At 41.3% G+C, this 27,453-nt stretch overlaps 2 protein-coding genes across 9 annotated transcripts in view; one reads left to right on the forward strand and one right to left on the reverse strand.

Annotated features, from left to right (window-relative positions):
- Window positions 1-27,453, forward strand: part of MAP7 (microtubule associated protein 7) — a 127,317-nt gene that overhangs the window by 52,150 nt on the left and 47,714 nt on the right. For all 8 annotated transcript variants that reach the window (XM_055713601.1, XM_055713602.1, XM_055713603.1 and 5 more), the window contains one exon: window positions 16,325-16,393. In XM_055713601.1, the coding sequence (XP_055569576.1) occupies window positions 16,325-16,393 (69 nt within the window). The remainder of the gene's footprint in view (window positions 1-16,324; window positions 16,394-27,453) is intronic.
- On the reverse strand, window positions 20,643-27,414 carry LOC114016699 (uncharacterized). The gene is made up of 2 exons (XM_027809845.2): window positions 27,184-27,414; window positions 20,643-22,227 (listed from the first exon to the last, which is right to left on the reverse strand). The coding sequence occupies exon 2, from the start codon at window positions 21,861-21,863 to the stop codon at window positions 20,874-20,876; it is 990 nt and encodes a 329-aa protein (XP_027665646.2). The 5' UTR covers window positions 21,864-22,227; window positions 27,184-27,414; the 3' UTR covers window positions 20,643-20,873.

The raw sequence follows: 27,453 nt of genomic DNA on the forward strand, positions 1-27,453 counted from the left end.
TGAGGGTTTCGGTTTAAAATAACTTCTGGGTTTGTTTTTTTTCTTGAATACTTAAAACTTGGTGTTAAATAGATTTCTTTTGATTACCACATGATGTGGTGCTTATATGTTTTACATCACATATTCTGCCATGTCATCCTTATAAAACAATGAAAAATCAGATCTGAAGAACAAAGCAACAGTTCAACACTTATCCTGTTCTTTGTTCTGTCTGTTAGACAATTCACCCAGCACTGTCGTGGGTTTTCCCAGTTAACTAAGGTATGAAATACAATGGCAATAATACTTTGATTTAACACCTGTTCTGATTTGGTGGATAGACAGACTGCCTATGTATATAAGAGTAAAAGCAATGGGATGAGGTAAGGTAAAACTTACGTTGCTCCTGTTAAGAAAGTAGACTAAGAAATGTTAGTTTTGATTTCTGTAGCAACCCATTCTTACATATTCCTCTAGAATACTTAATTTGCAGGCGTTGTTAAAACCTGAATATGTCTGGATCCTCTCAGACTGGTTTTGAAATCATGGAATGAGCTTAAAATAAAAGCTAGTCAGTCAGAGACAAAAGGTTTCCCAGAAGACTGGAGTGTGAAAATAAAGCGAAATTTATGTCTCACAAGGCTAAGAGCTGCAAATTACGGCAGTCAGGCAGTGCAGTCACCAAGACAGCTAAACAAGCAAGTACTTGGAAAGCCATGACATCAGTGCTTAAGGAACTAAAAGAAAACCTGCAAGGACTTGGAATGATTTATATTTTTATGATGTATAAAGAGCTGCCCTAGTACTGAACTTAGGGCATATGTTTGTGCTGCCAATAAAGTAGTTTGTGGCTGTGTCTGAAGAGGAACTGGCTGCCCGTGGAGATTCTACAGAGAAACAAGTTTTGCTTTTTTACAAAGCTTATGCGCATGGGGGAGCGGCAGCTTATAAAGCCAAGCTCCGCTTCTTAGCGGTGTGACACTCAGCCTAAGATCCCAGAAAGAACCTGGGAAAAAAAAATACTTTGGTCTTGCTAGCGTATCTGAAGTGATTAATTATTCTTAAAACACAAAGGCCAAAGAGCTCCAGTAACCATTTGATGTGTTCATATTAAAAAGACATTAAAAGTAAATATTAGTGTGATTTAAAGATTTTGAGTACCTTCCTGTTCGAATATATCTTTGCCTTTATAAACAGACATTCATTTATATGTTTTTTTCAAAGTCATGGAGCTCAGAAATAGTTCAGGTTGTTTGTGCAGCCTCATTTCTGTGTATGCAGTATTGTAATTAGCTATTAGTCTGCTGCCAAGCAATACCTTATTCTGCACTAAGTCCTGTTTCCTGGCAGCTGGATATCAGTAAAGAACTGGTCCCTGAACTGAAAATATAATTTTCCAGTTTCCTATGATGTTGACTTTGAAAGACAAGGTTTCCAGTAAATGGTGTCTTGAGAATTTAGTCGAGCTCTTGGCTGGTAGTAGCTGTACTTCTCTTGTGCCTCCTTAAATATGACAGTGTAGCCCTGGCACAGTTCTTATTTTTGACAGTGATTGAAGTGATTAAGGATAAGTCATGCAACAGAAATTCATTTTCTTAAGTCGGTGTTTCAGCTTTGTTCCCTGCCCAGTAATAGTAGGAAACATTCCTTTTTGCTTCACTGTTTCTGAGTATATGCCTTTTGCACCACATTAAATGCTTGTTTTATTTAGCTTACAGTAATATTATATATCTTCTATGTAGAGAATAGGAGAAGAATTAGAAAATGGAGTGTTGCACTTGCTCTAAGTAGTCACAGCATCCCTTCTAGCGAGGTAGAGGCAGGCTAGCAGAAAACTGCCTGTTTTCCTCAGGCAAATGTACTCTTGATTAGAGTAATGGCTTGAATGTGTGCATCCAGGAACTTAACTGCTAAATAACAGCATGCAGTCTTTGTAGTTTTAACTGTTTCAGAAATAATTGTCTGCACAGAGTAGGTTGTATAAACAAAGCCTGGCTTCTGTGAATCTTCCTGCTGTCTTTAGTTGAGAGGTGGTTGTTGCTATAGTGACTGGCAGGCATTATTCGTATTTTATTTTTCTAAGGCTGGAAGGGGGACTGAACATCTCTGCAAAATTTGCGAGCTGCAGAGCTTTGGCCAGAAAACTCTGCAGCGGTAAAGCGGTTACCTATGTTACTTGCATTGGTCCCACTAACTTGTAGGTGGTCTAGAATTTACCTCTGTCTGGAACAGAAATCCCAGCAGATGTCCTAAGCATAAATCCTAGTGGCCAAATATGGTGGTGTGTGAAAAAATTTAGGTACCAGGAGCAGTATAGCTATCTCAGTGTAATGCTTAACTTGACTTAGCTAAGACGAGCTCCTGTGTTGGAGTCTAGTGTCAACAAGGCTCTCCTACTTTCAGTACCTGAGTTGGCTTGGGGTGCTGAGTCAGGACATGAAATCCCCATGGCAATGAAGTTTTTCCATAGTAAACAAGGTCGTGGCACTTCGTTATTTAAGAAGCTGCATTTTGCAGAAATCTCTGCAGCTTCTATAGTAAATATTACCCCATGCTCCTTTGCATGGAGCACTAAATGCCTTAGACTGTTAGTGTTAAATAATACTAAAGAAGTGTTAAAAACCACTTCTTTTTCCCCCCCTACATACTCCCTTTTTGTGTCTTCTACTGATTCTTTGGTAAAATATTTGATAAGATCTCACTAAAGACCAAAGAGCCTGTGCAAAGCAGCTTCTTTGGGAGTAAAATACTGTCAACCAGAAGTCACTTGTCTGTTTTTGCAAATGAATTTCTGATTGTAAGATGAAAATAGCTGCTAAATCCATAGGCTAGGTTGAAACTATCCTGTTTGTCTTCTTGCAATGGGCCCCTATTTATTCTCTTCCAAACAAGGTAATTCAATAGAGTTTCTCTTGCAACCCAATTTTCTTCATAGAAGCAGAAGGATGAGACTGAGGTTGGTTTAAAGCAATTATGAGATGAAGACCAGGAGTCCACTTAGTTTGGCAGATAGAGAAATTCTGAGTTTAAAGTAATTGAAAGCAAAGGAAGGGAAATCTTGGATAATCGAAATCTCTTAAGCTTTATTGTAGGTGTCTTTAAGAGGGGTGGGAAGTGATAGAGGGAGTTGCCCTTCATGTGGCAGGGTAGTAACTTGGAATCTGGTGAGAGCTGCTGTACTGCTGGTAGAAGCTCTGTGGAAAGAAGGTGCTTGGAGGTACCCAGAAGGTGAGGAACCTGATGAATGTGTTCTAAAAGTAATGCGGTGGGAGAGTTGTTGGTGTTGTAGGTCTCACTTGCATAGTTGTGTAAGGTGACAATGCAGAGTAACCTAACTAGAAAGAAGGCTTTGAAAGGGAATAGTCCTATCTTTGAACTTCCTTCCTTCTTCTGCTTATAAAGCTCATATAACTTCATTTTTGCAGTGTTTTGTGCCTTTTTAAAACACTTGCAGACCTTTGTGTGTGTGGGAAATGCTAGAAGTGCACTAGTATTCAGAGTGTGCCTGCAGTTACACACACAGCAGAGGGCGATCATTAAAGTATAAAAATAAGCTGGTGAAATCTGTCTGTCCTGTATAATGTCCAGAAAGACAGCACCTATCTGAATTTGCTTCTTATAGAAAAAAAAAGCAGTTCCAAACCTCACCTTGCTTCCATGATCTAAACCTTGCCTGTTGAGCAAAGCTCAGCAGACTGAGATGTTAGTGAAGATAAGTTTTTATTCTTACACAGAGCCTACTCAGCCTGTACCTGAATATGGTATGTGTGTGTGGTGATGTCCCCATATGGCAACAGGATCACTCTGTTACTGTAGAAAGGGATTAATTACTGGGAGACAGAAAACCAGTTGTACCTTGCTTTTGAATGATCAGTATGTTGCCATGGCAGAAGTACCGCCGTTACCTGCTCTGTGTCTTAAATGTGAAGTCATTGGGATGGTAGCTGTGAATCTCAGTGCACATGGTGTTAAGTCTGGTCAGACTAGTGCAGCCTGAGCAAATTTGGGAAGAGTTGAAAGCATGGATATGCACCAAGTTCAGTAGGGATGTGATGGCTTTCGTATGTCAGTGGGCTGGCAAGAAGAAAGACTGGTTCAGTCTGTGCGCTGGTAGGTGTCTTCTAAATAAACCAGTAGGTATTATTTTGTGACCTATACATTTGTTAAAAATATATATTGCATCAAAAGAATGTTTTATTTTATTTTACTTTTTACTTTTGCGGGGAGAAATCATTACCTTCTCTTGTTGCAAAGCTGAGTGAGACCAAAGAGATTGCATTGTTTTAAAAAACGTTTAGATCTCAAGATCAAATTGCTTAATAGAGCAATGTATAGCAAAGTATCCATTTCCCCCTTCTTTCTATCCCCATATTCACTTTGCTGTAATGCAGTTGATATCTGTGTTTTTCTAGGACTCGAACACTTTGATCATTGTGCCCTCTGAACAAGGATATCAAATAATAAATACTCAAATTGCTCTCCCCAGCTCAAGCAATCTGACCTTGGGATCAGTGTGATACTGAAAGCAGGTTAGTCTGTGCCTAAATGCAGGGAGAAAATTAGAAAGGCAAAAGCCCAGCTAGAACTCAAGCTGGCCACTACCATAAAAGATAACAAAAAATGTTTTTAAAATACATTAGAAACAAAAGCAAAGCCAAGGATAATCTCCATCCTTTACTAGATGCGGTGGGGAACACTGCCACAAAGGACAAGGAAAAGGCTGAGGTACTTAAAGACTGAGGCAAAGAAAGCATTAATAGCAAGACCAGTTACTCTCAGGGTACTCAGTCCCCTGAGCTGGAACAGGGTTGAGGCGGAGCAGAGTGAAATCCCCTCAGCCCAGGAGGAAACAGTCAATGGCCTGCAGCTCCACTTAGATGTGCACAAGTCTGTGGGGCCAGATGGGATCCACCCGAGGGTACTGAGAGAGCTGGTAGAAGAGCCTGTCAAGCACAGGGGCAGGAAGGCAGATCTGGGAACGACAGGCTTGTCAGCCTGACCTTGGTGCCGGGGAAGGGTATGGAGCAGATCATCTTAAGTGACAACACGTGACATCTGCAGGACAATTGGGGGATCAGCCCCAGCCAGCATGGGTTTATGAAAGGCAGGTCCAACTTGACGGACCTGATCTCCTTCTATGACAACACGATCCACCTAGTGGATGAAGGAAAGCCTGTGGATGTTGTCTACCTGGACCCCAATAAACTCTTTGACACTGCCTGCCAGAGCATTCTCCTGTGAGGCTGTGAGGCTACTCACAGCTTGGATGGGCGTTTTCTTTGCTGGGTGAAAAACTGGCTGGATGGCTGAGCCCAAAGAGTGGTGGTGAATGGTGTTACATCCAGCTGGTGGCCCGTCACAAGTGGTGTTCCCCAGGGCTCAGTCCTCTTTCATATCTTTATTGACAGTCTGGACAAGGGGATCGAGTGCACCCTCAGTAAGTTTGCAGGTGACACCAGGCTGAGAGGAGCGTTGATCTGCTTGAGGGTCAGAAGGCTCTGCAGAGGGATCTGGACAGGCTGGACTGATGGGACAAGACCAACTGGACGGCATTCAACAAGAAGTGCCAGGCCCTGCACTTGGGTCACAACAATCCCAAGCTACAGGCTTGGGGGGAGAGCAATGGGAAAGGTGCCTCGTGGGAAAGGAGCTGGGGATGCTGGTCGACAGCCGGCTGAACATGAGCCAGCAGTGTGCCCAGGTGGCCAAGAAGGCCAACAGCATCCTGGCTTGTATCTGAAGCAGTGTGGCCAGCAGGACAAGGGAAGGGATCGCCCCTCCTGTACTTGGCACTGGTGAGGCCACACCTTGAATCCTGTGTCCAGTTTTGGGCCCCTCACTGCAAGACAGACACTGAGGTGCTGCAGCGTGTCCAGAGAAGGGCAATGAGTCTGGTGAAGGGTCTGGAGCACAAGGCTTATGAGGAGCGGCTGAGGGAACTGGGGCTGTTTAGCCTGGAGAGGAGGACACTCAGGGGAGACCGTGGTGTTCTCTACAACTAGCTGAGAGGAGGCTGTAGGCAGGTGGGGCTGGGTCTCTTCTCCTTTCTCCCAGATAACTAGCAACAGGACAAGAAGAAACAGCCTGAAGTTGTGCCAGGAGAGGTTTGGATTGGATATTAGGAAACTTTTCTTCACTGAAAGGGTGGTCAAGCATTGGAACAGGCTGCCCAGGAGGTGTTTAAAAAGTGTGTAGAAGCGGCACTTAGGGACATGGTTTAGTGGTGGACTTGGCAGATCTGGCTTAACTGTTAGTGATGATGATATTAAAGGTCTTTTCCAACCTAAGTGATTCTGTGATTATATGATTATAGTTCTTCAGTTTTCAGCAGTAGGTGTAAGCTTCATCATGATTTGGAAATACTCATAGGAATTATCTCATAGTTTGCAGCAAGCTCTCTAGTTGAGGTCCAGAAAAGTTTTTCAGCTAGAAAAATGTACAGGTGCTCCATTTCATAATCTCTGATGTGACCTTGCATGTACAACTACTACAAGAGTACACTGACACAGATCCTGGATGTGGAGATCTGTCTGGCACTGTGGTAGCAAATGCTGTCTTCAGCAGTTCAGAAATCTGAGGAGAGGCAGCTGGTACTTGCACCTTGGCTGAATGTGTGTTTCCCTTGAGCAAAAGGGTCAAAAATAAATCACTGCAGGTTACATATTGCCTTGTCTTGGTGTTTGAAGAGCACGTGGCCTAAGACAGGCTGCACAGCACAGAATGCCTGGTGTCTGGAACTGAGGTTGCCCTGCATGCCCTCAGGTAGTGGCATTTCAGCTTTTATTTTGGTGATGTGTAATTAAAAAGCTTCCATTCCTACGTCTCATCTGTATCTGGCTAAGCTTGCCAGCCTTCTGGTCAGCTGCGAAGCCAGCTTCACAGCACAGGCTTTTTCGGCAGATAACAAGGACCTTTCAGTGGCCCTTTTATGTTAATATCATTGTTTTATATTGCAGTAAGATGATGCAATAGTTATCCAGAGGAAATAATGTGAGTATCAGATTTCTTGTAAATGCTGTTACAGTTATTGAGTTTCTTCTATCATCTTTAAGGGACTCGAAGCAGTATAAGGGCTCTCCCTACGAAGGCACTCAGTTTGGTATGTTCTCCTATGTTGTTTAATATTTTAGGATGCAATGCTTTTTAAAGCCAGCATACTCAGCCAAAAGTAATCTTTTCTAAATATGGATTTCCCAATAGAGCAGTTACATAATTTTAGTTAAAAAAAAAAAAATAGTCCCTTTCTCTGTCATTATTTGAATCATCTAGTTTTATGTCTGTGGATTGTTTCCAAAGACATCTATTTATGTTTCTGTTTTTAGAGTTTTACAATTTAGTGCTGAATTAGCTGTGACAGTTTTAAAACATCTGTTTACCTTCCTAGTCTACAGTATGATGAAAACAGTGGCAACTCTTACACTATTCCGTGAGTAGTAAACACTAAGGCTGATGAGTTTTCACTTCTACTTAGCTCAGCCAGGACACCAGAGGTGAAGAACATGAGTAGCAGCGCTTTGTATGACAACTCTGATGGTAGACTTCTGTGATATGTGGCAGAGCAAAAAGAACTGGGATGGTCACTGCAACTTGGTGTCTTTTAATTTATTTATATTTGCAAACCAGACCCTTTAAGTTTCACAGTGTTGGAAATATGAAAAGATGTACTTCAATGCCAAACTTGTAAGAATCGAAAATATTTTAGCGCAAGATTAATTCATAGGTGTGTTTAAATAAGGCATGAACTTTGCTTTGCTGTTTCAGTGAGTAGAAATGAAATACAGATACTCTGTCACTCTTTGACTCAAACCTCTGTCTTGCAAATGTAGTCTGGAAGTACTGCTGTTTAGACTTTAAAAGAATAGGCATTTTCCATTTGCTAATGATAGACATTTCAGAAAGTTTATATGTGAAATTCGGAACATTTATATTGCCTGTACTAAAACCAGCAAACAGGTCTATAGTCTGCAAGTACTTTTTGCGTCACCCTAGTTCCCTCAACAGTTCCTTCAGCCTGCTTCCTTAACAAGAGGATCTAAGTGTTGACATCCAACCAAAATTAGGCACATCTCTTTATTCTTTGAAATCGGAAGTCTAGGGCTTAGTTTTAATCACTGGAGTACATTAAACATAAGCCTTTTAGAGAATTCACACACATCACAGTTCTTACTGTCTCACTGCTATAGTAATGGGCAGAACCTTGTAAATCTTCATAAAAATAGTTTTATCAGTGTTGCTAATTAGAATGTTTTGTTACAAAAAGATTTTGATTGGAGCTTTAATGGTATAACCATACCCATTCTGCTAACGGTTTTCTGAAGCATTTAAATTAAGAGGCCTGAGGATGTTGGTTTGGAAGTGTTTCTATTTTTCTACTGAAGTGTAGCTCGGTTAGGGAAATCTTTCCAGTGTCTCTTCCTGAACCATCTACACCAGGGCTTTTAAGAGGGCTTGGAGTTTTTTGGGTGGAATGGAGGGAGCTTGACAGTAAGTGTGCAGAGCACAGACTTTCCATCCCGATGCTTCAGTTCTGTTCCTATCTGCATGCTCTTCCTCAAAAGAATTAACCTTGAAAGAAAGCCGGTGCACCATCTTGGCTCCCCCCTTCCCTGAAAAGCTACATCTTTTGTGACCAAGCTTCTGCCAAATGCATGTTGATGTCACGCAGGCCTCCTTTCCTGTCAGAATCCTCCGATTCTCTCCTTGTCCCTCCCTGCAGTCTTCCCATCCCCAGATACTTTCGTTTTCCTATCCTGCTGAGCTAAAAAAAAAATAAAATAACTTGATTTCTGAGCTTGCTCTGAGCCTCCCATCTGAACCAGTCTCTGAGCCTTTCTGGAGACACCTGGAAGCTCTTCGTTGACAGTGACTGAGAGCCCAGGTTTCTTACTGTGCTGTTTTGCTCCTGTCCTCAGCAACGGCTTGGGGAGCATCTGCTGGCTACCAGGACAGCACATCACTACATAGGAAGGGGTCTGCAGCAAGATTTTTAAGTTACGAATTTTGCTTCGGAGTGGCCTGTGGTTAGGAGCTGACTGCTGGCAGGCTACTTGCTCTTGGGAGGCCAGCAGCAACACACAAGCCACCATCCTGCACAGAAGGGAAGTTTAGAGTTGTTGCAGAAGAGGAGAAAAGGAGGAGATGTTTTACATGAATAAAATGCTGATGCTTAGTTCCTGCATGGCGCAAGTGTCAGAGTAAACATCTTGGACACAGCTGTTCTGAGCAGTATGTACAAATGGATTTCAGTGATGGAAAAGGAGATGGTTTGGTTTTGTGTTCAAGCTTTTGTACTTGGGTCACTGCTTGATCCATCTCCATGCTCCTCAGCAGGGTTGTATTGTAGCATGTATTAGCTGAAAGTAAAAATTTTCTTGCTATCTTGTTTTGAAAGACTTGACTTTGATAACTGCTACATATGCTTGCATGAGAGCTTACAAAAGCAAAACTAGCACTGATTGCAGTGTAATTTTGGTACACTCAAAGCACAGATTTATAATAATCTTCTGAAAAAGCACATCGGGTCCTGAACAGCATTAGGCCTTCAGAGTGTGCTTACAAAGGGAATAAATGGAAGCAAGGAGTAGCCTTGACTCAGTGTTCAGCTCAGGCACAGCTGGTAGAAGCAGCAGTGTAAGGAAGTTGGTCTGTCCAAGGTCACTCCAACTTCCACTACAGTGCAGAAGTACCAGAAAAGATCGTCTCCAGCTGTGTTGGAACAGATTGCCAAGCCGCTTCTCCCCAGGCTTTTCATGAGGGGTAGTTTCAGAGTTGTTATTGACAAGTGGATTTTGTGAAAACGGTAGTATTTTAACAAGTGACCATGTGGTGTTTTTCTTGTATACTTTTTTAAGACTTACTGCTTCCCACATTTCTGAAGAGGAGAGCAGATCATAACTTTGCTCTGACTGTTAAGATTTTAATATTAGGTATTCAGCTGCTTGGTTTTTACCTTTTTATCTATCAGCTGAGCTGCATGCAACTTGGTAATTTTTGGCCAGCCATAGGACTTTCAGACCTATTTAGCTCTCGAGAGACCACTATCCTTTGTTCCCAAGCTTCCAATTTAAAAATACAAGTAAAAGATAAGTATGGAATGAACGCAGTACTTAACTCTAGAGTGATAAGCAGCACTAAAATATTGCTTCACTATATTGTTTGTCTAAGTATTTATATGGACATTATTGATAATACAAAGAGTAAGAAATGCTAAAGACTTGCAAGATATATTTTGCTGTAAATACAGAGAGTAGCTTTTGCATGTGTACATGTTACCAAAGTCTTATAAGCTGTGGATGTAGGAAGAGGCAGAAGTCACAAGCAGTGGGAAAGCTTTTATTCACGTTGAAATTTGTTTTCCCTGTATTGTGGCTCACATGAATTTGTTAGAATAGAACAACCAGTTGTTGATATTTTTATTCCAAGTCAGGAATTTGGTCTTAATGTAGTTCTGCATTTAAGCTAATGAACTTTGTCAGCTCAGACCTGTATCTGCACTATCAATCCACTCAACCCAGCACAGCAATACCTCTCATTTGATTGAGCTGGTAACTAGCTGCTATTCCTGGTGGCTGGATAAAACTGCCCACAGTAGCCTCACTTCTTCATTCTTGCTTATACAGCTTAGGAGGCTCTGTTCTCTGCTTAATTCTGACTAATTCAAACTATGTGTTTTTACACTGTGTGTATTGGACATAAAATGCTGTATAAAATAAGCATGTAAACTAAAGAGTGGGTTTTGTTTGGTTTTTTTGGAGCAACATTCATAAGGGAGTAATTGGAGGTAGCAGAATTGAATGTTAAGGAGTAAATAATATAGCAGTTCTCGGTTAACTTCTAAATTTCCCAGTTTAATGCTGACTTGCCTCTGCTGCATATTGGCAACACTTTTTGACTGAGGCATTACTTGGTTACAGTAGTTGCTTCTGATGCCTTCTCTATCTCCCAACACGCACCCCTGGCACTTTGACAGTTAAACTGCTGTTCAGTAAAACAGGGTGGGGGGGATTAGCTGACAAGTGACAGGGACAGAATAGCTAGAATTTTTTCTTTTCCCTTTAGTCCCTTCTGGGTTTTAGTGATTTCTTTTTTCTCCTAGCTGTTTTTCAGTACTTCTGTCTCTCCCTTGTGGAATAAGAGCAAGGAACTGGAATGTGGTATCTCCTCCTGGCTGCTCGGAGCATTCTTTACCCAGAGGAGTATCTGAACTGTCAGGCATGCGTAGCTGTCTGCATGCCTCGGGCTTACCTGTGCTTGTGCTCTTCTCCACGGCTGTGCAGCCCTCATACAGTTCCACTTTTCAGATGCTTGCTATGGTGCAGTTCTGTGTGGGCTGCTGTGCACACCCTGACCCTCACACAAGTCTGAGCACCATCTCTTGCTTGTGGGACCCCAAGTGCCCTTTTCCACTGTGTTTAATCTGTTGAGGAAGTGGAGAGCCGGTAGTACAGCTACCTCTGTCCTGTGGCAGATCTCCTGCTTCAACTGTGCAGAGCTTAAGCATCTTCTTTCCAGATTTTCAGCCTTGATGTAGGGGCTCTGGTTTGCCCTTCACCTCACTAGGGATAGCTGGTTCCTGTTGTGCAAACATGCGCTTGATTTGTCATGGCCTGAAAAACAAATGCTTGTAATCTGCACAGCATTTGCTCATTTTGACAGGCTTTTTAAAAAACATGTGACACGTCCCAGCTCAGTGTTTCTTGGCATTCTCTGCTTTTTCCAGAGTCTCAGCAAGCATTCCTCCTGTTTTTCAGTGCACCCTCCCAGGGGCTTTACTTCTCAATCAGGTTTTTCCCCTTGGATGTGCTGTCTTGCTTAGTTTCTCAGGCCAGTCTCCTTTGACCAGAGCTCACCTGGCAGGTAAAGAAGCACTAAAAGTATATGGGTTTCCTTCTTTTTCAAGGTTTCCAATGAGACCTTTCCTCAGCTTTGCAACTTTTAAAGAGAAAATCATAGAATCATTTAGGTTGGAAAAGACCTTTGAGATCATAAAGTCTAACCATTAAGCCAGGTCTGCCAAGTCCACCACTAAACCATGTCCCTAAGTGCTGCTTCCACGCACTTTTTAAACATCTCCAGGGTTGGTGATTCCCCCACCTCCTGGGCAGCCTGGTCCAATGCTTGACCAACCTTTCAGTGAAGAAATGTTTCCTAATATCCAATCCAAGCCTCCCCTGGCTCCACTTCAGGCCGTTTCTTCTTGTCCTGTTGCTAGTTATCTGAGAGAAGGGAGAAGAGACCCAGCCCCACCTGCCTACAGCCTCCTCTCAGCTAGTCGTAGAGAACAACACTGTCTTCCCTGTATTTCTGGAAACTGGAGGAGATTATTCAAAAAATTTGAAGCCTCTTTGTCAAAGCTCATCTCATGGCAAATTGGAGTTTCATTAACCTGTAGTGACCTGCTGCGGGTGTTTACATCCGTGGCTTTGATGACATGTTAGATAAAGTTGAACATGAAGTTGTGGTTATGTAGTAGTAGGGATATTGTTTTAGTCAACAAAATTAGTAAGTTCAGAGCAATCCTTACACCAGGCTAATGCTCTGTCACCATCAGTTGTTACCCAGGCACTGAGCACTTAAAAGGAATGGTGGAAGTAAGATGGATGGATAATCCAGCTCAATTTTAAAATTACTTTTAAATTTTAAATATATACTTCTACCTCTAAAAAAGGGGTGGTGGGGGTGTTTCCAGCCACAATAATACAGTGTTGCATTGATGTGGTGAGAAAGAAAACAAGGTTTTGGTTCTGTCAACCCTTCCATGCACTGGATAGGTAGGTAAATTCACATATTTTTAAGCCTTTGCAGGCCCCACTTAGACAAAACTTTTCATCTCAGTTTCATATCCGAAAGTGTTACTGAAGAGGGTGGATGTTAGATAACATTTCACCTGGCGAGGAAGGCTAGAGGAAGGTTTAATAACTGATGAGAGCATCCTGGTTTGGAGAGTTTATTTGTGGATGACTATTGGAAGACTGTTCACTGAAACTGGTCTTGGAAAAGTGAAGGTGGAGTGATGCAGCTCTTTACAGCTTTTTCCACCAGTGGAAGCTCAGGGTGGAGGGTTTACCCATATGATCTCTCCTTTAGCTGGAATGGATGACCAGTGTTGATTCTTGAGTGGCTCTCTGGCCAAATCACTTAGCATTTCAGTTCATCAGAAACACTAGAAGTTAAAAAAAACAAAAACAACAAAACAACAACTGCATCAGAACCACATACCAGAAAATACCTGATGAGGTGAAATAAGACAGAGCCTTCATGGCATGCAATGACAGGACAGGAGATGATGGGCACAAAACTGCAATGCAGAAAATACTGTTCAGACACGAGAAACGCGTCCACTGTGAAGAGTGGTCAAAGACTGGCACAGGTTGCTCAGAGCAGTTGTGGAGTCTCCATCCTTAGAGGTACTTCAAAACGCAACTGGGCGTGGCCTGCTCAAGGCAACCCCACTTTGAGCAGAGGGGATGAACTAGATCGTTTCCAGAGATCCCTTCCAACCTCAACAGCTTGCATTCTGTGATTGTCTTCCCCAGCATATCTACACTATTACACAGTTTGTCTTCAGCCTTTTAAGTTTCCAGAATAATTCACAGAAAAAAATCCTCTTATTTCTAACATTTATTTATGCAACTTTTATTCTCTCCATGCAAAGATAGTGGTTCAAAATAAGCAGCAGAGCAAGTATTAGGTAGTTGAACTATGTCTCTCCTGGCATGTCTTAGGTTATTGAGTCTTGCTGGAACCACAGTTCTCAATATTTAGGTTTGGATTTTAGATGTTGTCTGATTTAATCTGTTTGCATCTTAGAGCAAGAGGTATTTTATGTGGGAACACACCTACACTAGTTACTAAATACTTGTGCCAATTCTTATTTGATATCTAGCATTATTAGAATTTGTGGTTGTGCCATCTGTTCTTTTCTTCATCACTTGTCATATGAGTGGTCCCATGAATGTGTACTCAAGCTGTGTCACAAAATATTCCAAGGAAATGTCAGACAAGAGGAAATATGGAAAAAGATACTACTCTGTGTACTTAGACTTCATTACAAGTCTATCTGGATGGCATTTAAATCACTGTTTTGAAGTTAACAGAGTATTGCATAATCCCATGGCACAATGCTTGAAGAAAATAATGTGCATACATTGTGTGAGAGATGCAAAGAAACTTATGCTGAAGCTGTTAGAACGTCAGTGCTCTCATTGATGCTCAGAAACAATATTTTTACTATTTTATAACAGTTTCCCCTTCTCTGTGATGCCCTAGACCAGGCTGATGGGAATCATTGTTAGGTTCCCCATGCATTACAGCAGGACTTTTTCAGAGAATGTTCTAAATAGCTGATTCAGACAGGAAATAAGTCTGTTTTACCTCCCTCTCAGAGTTAATGTAGTAGTAAGGTATAAAGAGTTTGTAAGCTATGAAGAGTTTAAATGCACTTCCTCTGAATAAAACACTTTTTTTCAGGCTAAGTACCACTCATTTGGAATACTGAGGAAAAGCATGGGTTTTAATAACCGTAGTTTCTACAAAGCCTGAAGGTGCAAGTGTTCAGTGTTGCTCAGATTATCTTGCCAAAAATCAGACCATCTGCCTATAGGTCAAACTAATCCTTTGTATGAGGCCTTTAAAATGGGAAAATACTGAAACCTTTTGTTGGGCTGCCTTTAAGGTGTGACAATTATCATTGTGATTTGGAATTAATATTTGGTAAGTTCAACAGCAGTTACTTCTATCAATCACAAGAGACTTAGTACAGTTGTCAGGGAGGGGAGTGTCTTTTTTTTGGCAATTATTTAAAATTTCACACTTTTTTTTTATGAGATGTGATTTTTGAATGTTTCTCTCAGCAAGACATTGCTCTTGAACACTAAAATTTGGTAAGTTATTTTTCTATTTCCCTCACCTGCTTCCCCCCAGCAAAAAGGTGCAGCAAGTGTCACATAGGTTTCTCCTGCTACCTTTCATCCTCTACGTTCATCCTGAAACATGCATGTGGAAGGAGGTAAAAGGGAAACAAGGATTTTGTCAGGCCATGAAGGGAATGAACTCACTGAGGCACTAAGGCCTGAGGTGTATTGCTGAAGCTGACGAGTATAGGAAATTGCTTGGAGCCTTCTGGAAAAAAAAAATCTTTAAAATTATATTTTCTAAAGTGGATCTAAAACAGTAAAGCCTGTGTAGCTTTTAAAGCTGGAGTAATCAGTTTTTTCCAGCTTCCATTTCTAGTGATATTTTAATTTAAATTAATTGGGTTTGGGGGCTTTTTTCTTCCCCTAAGCTTTATTGATACAACTGTCTTGTTATCCTTGCTTGCAAATACTTTCAAGCTTTGTGTGGAATGGTTCTTAAAATTCTTATAGTCAGTCTTTAGACTCTTCCCAGATTGCTGTGTTCTGGACTCAAACACTCCTATAGTGGAGCTGCTGAACGTGAAGATGAGTATAAGCTGAGAAAGTCATGGCTTCTGATCTCCTGGTTTGCTTTGAATTATAAATAGGTGCTGAGCCAAGGACGTGCTTGTGAATTGAAGTATAATGAGTCTTTTGGGTCTTCTTTATAAGTGGTTGTTGGAAGGACATTCAGAGTCTCAGAATTATCCCTTCTTAAGACAGATAAGGCCTGATCAAAAATCTATGGAAAATAATGTGAATATCTCCTCTGATCATTCAGATCATGATTCATCCTCTCTTCATAATTCTGCATAATGGTGTGTTAGTAATTTGTGAAAAGTCTATGAAGCTTTTACCAGTATCTTGTACCATACCTTCAGAAACATAGGATCTGCAAGTCACCTTTAGCAACACAGTTTCCTCAATGCATCCAAACATTGCCACATATTTGAATGTGTCTTCAAAGTCACTCTACAGTTTCATTCTGCTATTCTCACTAACTTGCTTTTATCAGTGTGATTAATTCTGCTTCTTCCAAGGGAAATTAAGTTTTCAAAAGCAAAAAAAAAAAAAAAAAAGCTGTTGTTTTCTGCAAGTAGTGGTTTCTAAAGCATCACTGAGAAGGAAGAGATAAAATTAGCTGCCTGTATAGCATTAGCATAGCATGGGAAAAAATCATACACCTTATTAAAAACAACATTGTTAAAATGGTGTCTTCTTGTGGCTCTTGTCTCAATGTGAAAGCCGAACTTGTGTTGTGGCTTCAATATTTTCTGTGTAACCTTCGGGGTTTCTTCTATGCAAAATGGTGTAGAATGATATTAAAGTGGTATTTCAAAACAGTCTGGTTTTAAAGGTAATTCAGCTGTGTTTAAGTTTTATTATAATAGAGTGGTTGAACTTTTGTTTAGTAATATGATTAATCGCTTTCCTTTTCTTCCTTATTTTAGCAGCTGAAGGTTCTAAAATACAAGACAAGAAAGCCACTTCAGGACAAAGCAGCACTGGAACTAAACCAGGTATGCCATTCCACATGCTTTATGTTACAAGGCTGTTTGCCTCAATGGTGCATGAAAAAGAGCTGTCTTAGGAATCTTTAAAATGTTTGATGCTCTTATACCTCTCTTACTGTTTCAGTGAAAACTGGTATCAGTGGCTGTTTGTATTTAGTTACGCTGGAATCTGACTGTTTGCAAAGAAGCAAAACTGAAAAAAACACTACTTTTATTTTTTTATAGCTTAGGAATGAGGTTTGGGAAGTGAGATAAGGCAACAGAAGTGGCTATAACTTGCATCTGTGCTTGCATGAGAACTATCTGCTGTAGGCAAAGATTTACAGCTTTATATATAAATGTGCTTCTGTTCAGACATTTCTCCGCTTATCACAAAGCATGCCGTATTCTGTAATATACTCTATGTGGAAAGATATTTATCATTACCTCACCTTATTGGTACATTGTGTGGATTTAATTTGCTATTTACTTTCGCCATTGAAAGTCTGAACTAAAATGCTTCATGTAGTCCTTGAGTAGCCATGATGTAGCTGTGAGTCTGTTCCACTTGCATGCCTAAACCAAGATCCAGAAGAGCACTTAAACTCCCGAATTCTGCCTTTATTGTGATTCAGATACCCAAGCTTAAAATGTGCAGTTAATAAATGATCTTGTTTAGATGCCTGGCAAAGCATAAGTGCTTGTGTTGCTGAGGACCAGCCGCACTGTAAGCACCCCGGTTTTGACTCCTTGATGGCTTGGCCGCTCACTGGCTGTTTTGTACTGACAGACTTCTCTGTCTCCAAGTTGGATACCTTTGGCCTGCATCCCCAGAGGGAAGCAATCCCAGTGCTGTCAGTGTTCAGATCATACCTTGTATGCTCTGCCAGGCAGCGCTGGGTCCAGCACAAAGCACAGCATTCATGCCTGCTCAGTCAGAAAGGCAGAGGGAAAAACAGGAGAGAATGGAGGTAACATTACCCACTTCCATGGGAGAACCAGAACTCTAGGTGTTGGGCAGTGTTCAACATCCACTTTATCCTGCCGTATTTATTCCCAGTTTTCATTTCTCAGGAGAGTGTCCTGGCTGCTCCTTGTGTTCCCTTCATCTATGCTGGTGTGTAGAAAGAACTGCAGAATTCCTGGGACTGGAGAGAGAGAGGGCAGTCATGTGTGCAGGGTTTAGCTCTGTACCCAGCTAGTGGGAGTCTCTGTTGAAAAGAGAGTTCCTGAGACCTGGTGGTTTGGGTTTTGTTTGTTTGGGGGTGGTTGTTGTTTTCTTTAGACTGCATATGAATTTTCACACTGTTTTGGTTAAAAACCAAATCAAGGAGTTTGCAACAGGAGTGACAGCTGTCCCTATAAATAACGTCATTATTGTCTGGAAGGCATCTACAGGCTTGAACAAATATTAGGAATCCAAGGCAACTCTGAATGTATGCACAGCAGTGCAAATGGACCTAGACAAAGGGAAGAGAGTTTGAGATCCAAGTAGTGCATCTTTACAAATAATGCTGTGGCTTACATTTCTTTCTCCTTGCATCACCTCTGTGAACCAACATACAAACTGGCTGTTGTTCTCCACTTGTATCCCTTTTAGTTTCTTTAATATAAAAAAATCAGCACCCTAGGAGTCAAGGGAAGAAAGGAAGTAGCCATTTGTGAGAAGAGATTGAGAGGATTGTAGATGGAAATGAAGACTAGTAGCAGTCTGACTTTTGAAAGTCACACTGAGTGCAGCTGATAGTCACCTGAGCCACAGAAACTGGCCATATGTAATAAGTACATGTGACAATTACTAATTTAGTGAAATTGCAACCTAATTTCTACAAATGTCAACTGTGCTTGAGTTCAGTGAGTATTAATCGTATAGAAGATTTGAAAAGCCTGCATTTTCCTTTTGTTAATATAATTAGGGACCAAAAATAACTGACACTTCAATGCTGAATTTCTGCAAAATGCTGTTCATGACTTCTAAGCTCTTCTAAATGAACTAGTAAATTCTTAAAAATAATTTCCAAGTCACCGTAAGTGTTGTAATTTTATGGAAAAATATTGTTTTCATATGTAGGTTAGAGGCTTAATTTCCAGCAATAGATACAGAATTATTTTCCCCTTTATAGAGCTATGGCTTCTTTAATCTCCAAACATCCCTCTTGGAGATAATGCTAACCATGTGTATGTTATGTAAATGTAGTTAAACAGACCGCTGAGTGTGAGTTCACATGCACTGCATCATACCCAGACTGCAACTTCTACAGCAGCACGTGGGTCTTACCACACTGTTCTCTGTAGAGCTTTGCATATGTCCAGTTATCAATTATTTCTGTAAGAAATGTTGCAAATGATGTTTCCCATCTCTTTGTGCAGCATCTTAAGCCTACTGCCTGATGGCAAATATGAGCAAGAGGGAGTAGAACATACCTTGTATGTTTGTCCTGGTACTCCTACTGAACGAGAAGAAATGCAGTCCCCCAGGTATGTGCCTGGTGGGTTGTTAATGAGAGAGACTTGAGAAATAAAACAGGGAGCAGGCCCAGCGAACTTTCTTGTTTAGCCACAATTTGAAGCCATTGAAACTCTGTATTGGGGGTGCAGCTGGATTCAGAATGCAGTAGTTTGAGGTTGGGCTGGTAGCCAAACTATGAAGGATTATTTTCAAGGCTTAGAAAAGGCATTTTAATTTTAACAGTGTAAGATATGCACTAGCAACGTATGCTCTAGCTTCTTGTAGAAATAAAACAGTGCTGGTCTGCTATAAAGGTGTTATCCTCATCTTTGTGCCAATATTGATTTAGCTTTTTGTGATCCCAAATTTATGCAAAATAGTTTGTTGTTGAAGACACACTTTCACTTTGCATAGCCTGCAACTTACTGTGAATTTTTTAGGATTGTTCTAACATCCTGGAGTGTTGGGAGAGTTCATGTGTGCATGAACACTATCAGGTGTGTGACACAGAAAAAATAATTGGATATCTTCAAAGAGAATGGCAGAGGGCAGCTTTAAAAATTTATTTTATTCCTTCCATTGATTATAATTAGGAATTCTTAAGGGAGACCTTTTCAGTTTGCCTGTCCATGTAACCTTCCTGCCTCTTTGAAGAATTGCTGCTTCTCCCCGATAGGGAAATCTCTCCTCTTGAGAAAAAAAAAAAAAACCAAAAACCAACACTGAAAGGAGAATAGTACATTCTGAAAGAAGCAGGATTTTACATTTTTCCCCAGTGTCTCATCATTCTCTGTCAACTCAATGTTACATTGACTTTGCTGACAGCCCTTGAAGGGAATCCTTGTTTTCCAGGGGAATTCATATTGTATGTGCATTATTCCACTAGCACTAATTACTTGTGCTATGGGAATTCGTGTTTTGTGAATCTTTTGTGCCAGCCACGAAAGAGAGGGAATATTATTACCCTTTTGACCTGTGTCTGCATGTTGAAGAGACTGCATGCAAGTCAGCACACTTCTTATACAGCAGCCAAATGTTAATTTACACCATACATTGGACAAATCTATGCAATGGCATAGCTAGCCATAGTTTTATAAATGGCAGCAGCACTGTGAGCTATTCAGCCAACATTAAAGGTTTGATCTGTAACTGGGTAATGAATTACCTTTGTCTTTGCTGGTAACTTGTTCACTTGATGCACCTTTCATTGGGGCTGTCATGTTTGAATGTTCTTCCTACCAACTACACAATGGGTTTTCTCCTTGCAGCTGTTACTTAGCATCTCTATTAATGTCATTAATTGGGGCTGTAGTCTCTGGCTGTTGTTGAGACTTGTTGGGATGATAGTCTTTCACTGATGAGAGTTCAAGAATAATTAAACTGAAGCTAGTCATCACTGAACTCATTCATCCAAGAAATCCTGCCATCCTGATGCAGAAACTCCTGTTAAGAGTATGAAATGCACATCACTGATTTTTCATCTAATTCAAGTAACTATTCAAAATCTGTCTAGTACATCCTCACTTGGGTTTTATTTTTGTGAATATCTTTAACCTCATTTATATGACCCCTAGTAGTATTTTGCTAGTACCTCTTTTTCATAGATATGTAGTCTACACACAAATAGACTGACTTTACATGTTTTTACAAATGGCTTACTTGTGTATTCACAGTGAATAATGGAAAGGATCTGTTGTCTTTTCATATGTACGCTTTCATGGTGACAGTATTCTAGGTGTGGCATATTGAAACATGGACTCTGAGTGCGGATCAAAGGCTCTTTATTAAAATCAAGCAAGCCTTTTATACATTTACAGCGGGCCAACGTATCAGCTCAGAACATGAGCAAATAAAATCCAAATAAAGCTGAAACCAGGACATATGTACTAACACTTAATGAGAACTGGACCTGGGAGAAGCACATAGTTTCAACTTTGAGCCATTTTCTCTCCTCAGAAATTATGAGAAACACAGTAGCTCTTTTACTCTATTGTAGACAGAGCAATTTAGCAACTCCCTTATCTACAAGGCCACAAGTTCTGCTAACAATTCCATATCTTAAACTTCTTGCTCCCATAGCTTCCTTCCAACGACCATAACTATGTCTTTTTCCCAAGGTTGGTTTTTGTTCACTGATGCTGTCGAGCTGGTGCGAGAAATGCCCACATCTCCCCCTTCCTTATATATAAAAAAGGCTTGTATCAATGCTCTATCTGTTAGAGTTTGCACACATTTCAACACACGTGGAATACAGATCAGAAAACATATAAAAATGAATAAGCATCCTACACCTATTTGTAATGAGCTTTTTATCCATGCAGTTAAGTCTAATCTACCAAAAAGATTTCCGAAAATGTTAAAACCATCACTTTGTTCTAGTTTCTGTACTCCTTCTTGCAAGTTTTCAATACTTTTGTGAATAGATTCAGAATGATCAGACATATTCATACAACAAAGCCCATCAAAATCCTGACAACAATGACCTTGCGCTAACAATAAAAAATCTATTGTGGCTCTATTCTGCAGCGTAGCATGCCTTATTGAATCAACATCTAGCAATAGTCCACTCGGGGCCAATGAAGTTGTGTTAGTTTGTTTCGCAAGCCAGCAGCCAAGCTTATTCAAAATGTTTAGCACTTTCACTGTTCCTATTCCTGGAGCCAATATAGACGCTGCTATGATTTTACTAGAGCTCCAAAACTCTAGATTATTCTTACAATCAGTTTGAAAGGCATGTGTAGCACGTTCTTGGCGGCGTAACTTATGAGTTATAATCATGGATGTATTGGGTGTTAACAAAGTTAACCTTCCAATGCTACATGGTACTCCTTTTGCATGGGAGGGAATGCCAGGCCATGCGCGATCTCCACAAATTCGAAATAATCCTGCGGGCAGTTTAAGTGATTGATTGCTAGACTTTGATATGTTGGGAGAAGTATAATTACACCAAGCGCTAGCATTTCTATATGCGGGTATGGTAGCATCTAGCCACTGAATTGTTTTTAGATCATCTTTGCCCATGTAGTTGAAGTATACACAATAATCCATTTTTACAGATCCTAATATGCCCAGTTCCTGTGGTTTAATCCCACCATATGCTAAATATGGAACCCAACCATCCCAACTGTTAACCACATCACCAAAACTCTGAATTATGATCTGTTTATCTCAGGGGATGGGCCAATCATCAACGGGTTGTCCAACCAGACAGGTTGTAAAAGGATTTTCTGGAGAAGCGGTTGATAGACATAATGTGTCCTGTCCCATGTGATTGGCTAAGGTTACCCAAATGTTGGTTTTGGGTTGAGGTGGGATCCATATTGATGCAGTTGTCGTCATGGCACAGACAGTGGTGATGACTGAGATAACGATGGTTTGATCCATCAAGCACGTACCCGTCTTGGGCCAGAACCTGTGGAAACACAAGCATATCCGCTACCCCAAGTTATTAACAGAAAATGTCCTTCCCATTGATTTGTCTGTAAATTTTTTACTATGACTTGGGCTTTCTTATTAGATTCTGAAGTATTATGTAAGCCAAAATGGTGTTGTATAGGAGGTTCATACTCCGTCCAATGATTTAAAAAAGTCAAAACATAACAGGCTTTAGCTATATGCTCTTGTGGGCTTAACCCTAAATTCCCCGTTTTTTGTTTTTGTAACATAGTTTTAAGAGTGCTATTTGTGCATTCGATAATGGCTTGGCCCGTGGGAGAATGTGGAATGCCTGTGATATGCTGAATTCCCCACTGTTGAAAAAATGTCTGTGTCTTAGGCACTATATAGCCTGGGCCATCATCTGTTTTTATAGTTTTTGGAACTCCCAGGGTGACAAAGGCCATAACAAAATGTCAGCAAACATCTTTTGCTTTTTCACCTGAGTGTACTGATGTATAAACACTAGATGAAAAAGTGTCAGTAGAAACATGTACTTATTTGTAGTTGCCAAATTCTGGTATATGAGTAACATCTGCCTGCCAAATTTCAAGTGACGAAAGACCTTGAGGATTAGTTCCAATCGACGGTGCAGGCACAACTTGTTGACAATCGGGACACAACTGTATAATTTGCCTTGCTTTGTCTTGATCAGTTGAAATGTATGTTGCAGTGCTTTTGCATTTTGATGATAAAATTCATGGGATATATGAGCTTGTGCAAAATGATCAGGTAAGACCGTGATACCTGCAAGCCTGTCTGCTTGTGTGTTTCCCTCACTTGTGGGTCCAGGTAGGGAGGTATGTGAGCATGTGTTGTATAAAATATGGATGTGGTCGTCAATCCAGGAGCCACTCGAGCTCCCAGAGAAGAGCAAATAAGGTTTCATGTGAGACTTCCTTCAAAAAGGAGCATTCTAGCCTAGAAACAAGGCCTGCCACATAGGCAGAGTCTGTGATAATGTTTATTGGTGTAGTCCATAATTTGAAAACACAGACTACTGCAGAGAGTTCTTCTACCTGAGGTGTTCCTGTGACGACATGTATGTTACTTTTCCAGTTTCCTTCGCCATCTCTCCAAATTATTACTGCTCAGCCTGTTTTGCCAGACCCATCAGTGAATACTGTGGGGGCATCAGCTATTGGTGTGATAGCTAATTGTGAAGTAGGTAAAAGGGAAAGAGAGTGTAGGGACTGTATAATTTTGTGTCCTGGGAAATGAATACTTACCTGTCCTGTAAAATCCGCTAGAGCACACTGAAAACCAAAAGACTGATGAGTTTAAAAAGTTAGCTGTTTTGTATCAAAAGGCAAATAGATAATGTTAGGTTCAACACCATCTAAGGTTAATAAACGCTCTCTTCTTTTCTGGATAAACATAGCTATCATTTCAATAGCTGCGGTAACTGTTTTTCCAAAATTATGTGGTAAAAACATCCATGCCAGGATAATCAACGGTATATGTCTTGTGGAACCCACGGTGCTAAGAAGCCATAGGGTTGAAAAGTTGAATAAAAAATGAAAAGGCTGACAGGGTGGTCCGTTTTTTGCCTGTGGGTGACTTGACCTGCTAATTTTACAACCACTTTATTGAGGGCAGTTTTTGCAGAGGGGGTAAGCGTTTGAGGAGATGTGAAGTCTGGATCTCCTTCCAATAGTTTAAAGAGGGGATGGAGTTCTTCAGTAGAGATCCCTAAGAGAGGATGGACCCAATTTGTGGTCCCTAACAGTTTTTGTAAATCTTTCAGAGTCTTCATTTCTGTTTGCAAGGTGATACGTTGAGGTTGGATGTTTTGTTCTGATATTTTCCATCCTAAATATTGCCAAGGTGGGGTTTCTTGTATTTTTTCTTCTGCAATTTTTGGTCCTGCTGTTGAGACTGCTTGGACTACTTGCAGTTTCACTTCTTGGGCTGTCTGTTTTGATTCTGCAGCAATTAAGATGTCATCCATATAATGGTAGATTAAAACATTTTCAAAACACTCTTGTATTGGGCTTAAAACTGCTGCTACAAATTGTTGACATGACATAGGACTGTTTTTCATGCCTTGCGGTAACACCTTCTAACGGTATCTTTTATGCAGCTCTGCAGCATTAATAGAAGGTACAGAGAAGGCAAATTGCGGTGCATCTTGTGGAGCAAGAGGTATCGTGAAGAAACAGTTTTTTAGATCAATAACTCTGAGAGTTCATGTTTGTGGTAACATTGTTGGTGAGGGGAGCACAGGTTGTAGTGCTCCTATATCTTCAGTGACCTCATTTATTTTTCTTAGATCATGTAAAGGCCTCCAAGAATTATTTTTCTTCTGAATCACAGACAGGTGTGTTCCACGGGCTAGTTGTGTGCACTATGTGACCAGCTTCTAGTTGTTCATCCACCAGTTTGTGTAGGTGCAGCAGTTTTTCTTTTGGGAGGGGCCACTGATCTACCCACACGGGTTCATTTGTTTTCCAGGTTGATGGTGGGACCTGCTGCAAGATAGTGGCCCCTAGAAAAAATGCATACTTAAATGCATACCCTATTGGCTTAAACAGTCTCTGTCCCATAGGGTAGGAGAGCCAGGCAACACACAGGGCCTGATTAAAGCAGATCTTCCTTCTGGTCCGATAATAGCAACAAGCACTTCACTCTTGTTTGGAGAAGTTTGACCACCAATTCCTGATAAGGAAGCATGAGCTTCTATTAAAGGCCAGTGACTGGGCCATTGTGAAGGAGAAATGACTGTGACATCTGCTCCACTATCAATGATTCCTTGCATAGTAATTCTTGTCTTTCCTGATTGTGAAGTGCAGGACATTTGGGTCGATCCATAGTTAGTTGTTGAGTCCAGTAAATTTCTTGCACCCCTGTAGATCCAAAACAGCCTGAACCCCATGCTACACAGGCGGCATTCAGTGATTCGGGTAGAAAGTGTACCAATTGTGTGTTTTGGCTTCCTGCTGGTATAGTACATGGTGGCATTGGAGTCCACGCCATTATTTTAATTTCTCCTTCATAATCAGCGTCTATGACCCCTGGGAGCACAAAAAGGCCTCTCAATGTTGTACAGACTAGTCCAAGTAACAATGCTGCCTATCCATGACCGAGTGGACCGTACATACCAGTTGGAATAAGCACAACTGATGTCTCTTGAATTATTGTTTCTGCTGAGGTGGCCAGGTCCACTCCACTCACACTGCAGCTCCGTGGGGGGGACATTTGGAGGGGTGATTTGTTGTCATTGCATGACCCCTTGTGGTGCTTCGCTTGGGGTTTCCCAGTAAGGTCAAAGACTGGCCGTCCCTGTCAAATTTTGATCGACATTGATTGGCATAATGACGCCCTTTACGACAGTGTGGGCAGATTCCAGGTGTTCCCCCTTTATTATTTACTTCTACTTTTGGACAGTCCTTTCGTAGATGGCCGTAGTGACCACAAGAAAAGCATTGCCGTGACTTAACTGACAATGCTACAAATGCTTCCACAATCAGAGACAAATTGTCTTGTCTAGACCCAGTATTCATACAAGCATTCAACATATCATCAATGCTAGAATTCCTTACAAGTTGTAATACTTTCTGACAGGCAGGGCTGGCATTTTCAATAGCAAGTTGTTTAAAAACATATTCACGTGCTTTCTCACTATCGGTCTGCTTTTCCAAAACCTCGTTAAGTCAGTCTAAAAATTTCATAAATGGTTCATTTGCTTCTTGTTTAATTTGGACAAAAGACTGCCTCTGTTTACCAGCTTCAGGGACAGTTTTCAAAGCACAGGGTGCCAGTTGTTTAGCTTGCTGCAAACCTGCCTGGCAAATCCTAGCTTGTGCAGCATTGGTGCTGTATCAGCTTGCCCTAGTAATACATCGACATTGACCATTCGCAATGGGTCGCACACTCCCAGCACTGAGTTCTCAGTAGCTTGGATGCCTGCAAGCTCCCCCATTTTTGACTCCCACATAGTGTATTGCTTGTCTGTCATTATCAAGCGAAACAACGTTTTAAAATCATTAGGCGTGAAGGCATGAATATCACAGAGACTCTATTAAATGGGTTGTATAAGGAGCCCTGAGTCCATGGTCCGTCACTGTTTGCCTGATATCTTTGATAAAAGCATACAAGAGAGCTTCCCGTCGTGGGTCTTGGTCAGGTATATACACCACAAGGAAAGCATGCAGCATGCCTGTATCTGCCACTTGCCTTGCTTCCCCTTTTACAGCTGCCCATTTATCATGAGGGTCTGGAGCAGGGGTCCTCAAACTACGGCCCACGGGCTGGATACAGCCCCCCAAGGTCCTCAATCCGCCCCCTGGTATTTACAGACACACCACCCTCCCCAGCCCCCCCACCCCCGCCGGGGTTGGGGGGGGGAAACCAAGCAGCCGCAGATGGCTGCCTGCCACTGCATCCACGCGCCGGCCCCTGGTTAAACAGTTTGAGGAGCCCTGATCTGGAGGATATAAATCAGGCTCCTTCTCTGAATCAATAAGCCCTGGGTCAAAAGGGTTATCCAGGTCATCATTATCAGGTGACAGAGCCACAAGAGCAGTAACAGCAGGTTTAGTTTGTGGGTTTATGGCAGGGTCTGCCAAAGGGGGGGTGTGGGGTGGTGGTAGTGAAGGAGCCAAAGATGTTGCTTCTGCTTCCTTTGCTTGTGAGCCAACATGAGCTTTTAAAGTTTCAAAAATAATCCACCAAGGACTCAACAAAGTAGCTGCTACCTTATCATTTTTTGTAGCACAGTCCCATAGATGGATGCCTATTTTGTCCCAAATCTCCGGAGTATAAATGTTAGTGGTATTAACGGATGGGTCAGCTTTTGATGCCCATAGAAGAGCACGTTTCAGTTCTTCCTCATCTACATTCTTCCCATGCTTCTTAAGAATGTTAGTAAAAACTTGTAAACCAGTTCTTTGCTCTTTTGTTAAAGCAGTCCCCATAGTTCTGAGCTGCTTACCTTCATCCCGCGATAGGCAGTTGACGTGCTAGATGCGCTTCCTTTCAGCATGTAGCCCCGTAGTTCGGCTGAGCTATGCCGCCGGGTTGACAGCTAGTTGATTGCGGGCCTCGCTTTGGGCACCATTTGTGGTGTATTGAAACACGGATTCCGAGTGTGGATCGAGGGCTCTATTAAAATCAAGCAAGCCTTTTATACCTTTACAGCGGGCAGATGTATCAGCTTGTAACTGTGCTCAGTGATTTTTCCACTGTAGCTTTTTCTCTATTG

The sequence above is a fragment of the Falco cherrug genome, chromosome 6 (genome assembly GCF_023634085.1).
Source record: "Falco cherrug isolate bFalChe1 chromosome 6, bFalChe1.pri, whole genome shotgun sequence".
NCBI classification, from domain to species: domain Eukaryota; kingdom Metazoa; phylum Chordata; class Aves; order Falconiformes; family Falconidae; genus Falco; species Falco cherrug.

What these genes read in the sequence shown, in the direction of transcription:
- LOC114016699 (XM_027809845.2), bottom strand. Translation starts at nt 21,863, where the DNA reads ATGGATTATTGTGTATACTTCAACTACATGGGCAAAGATGATCTAAAA.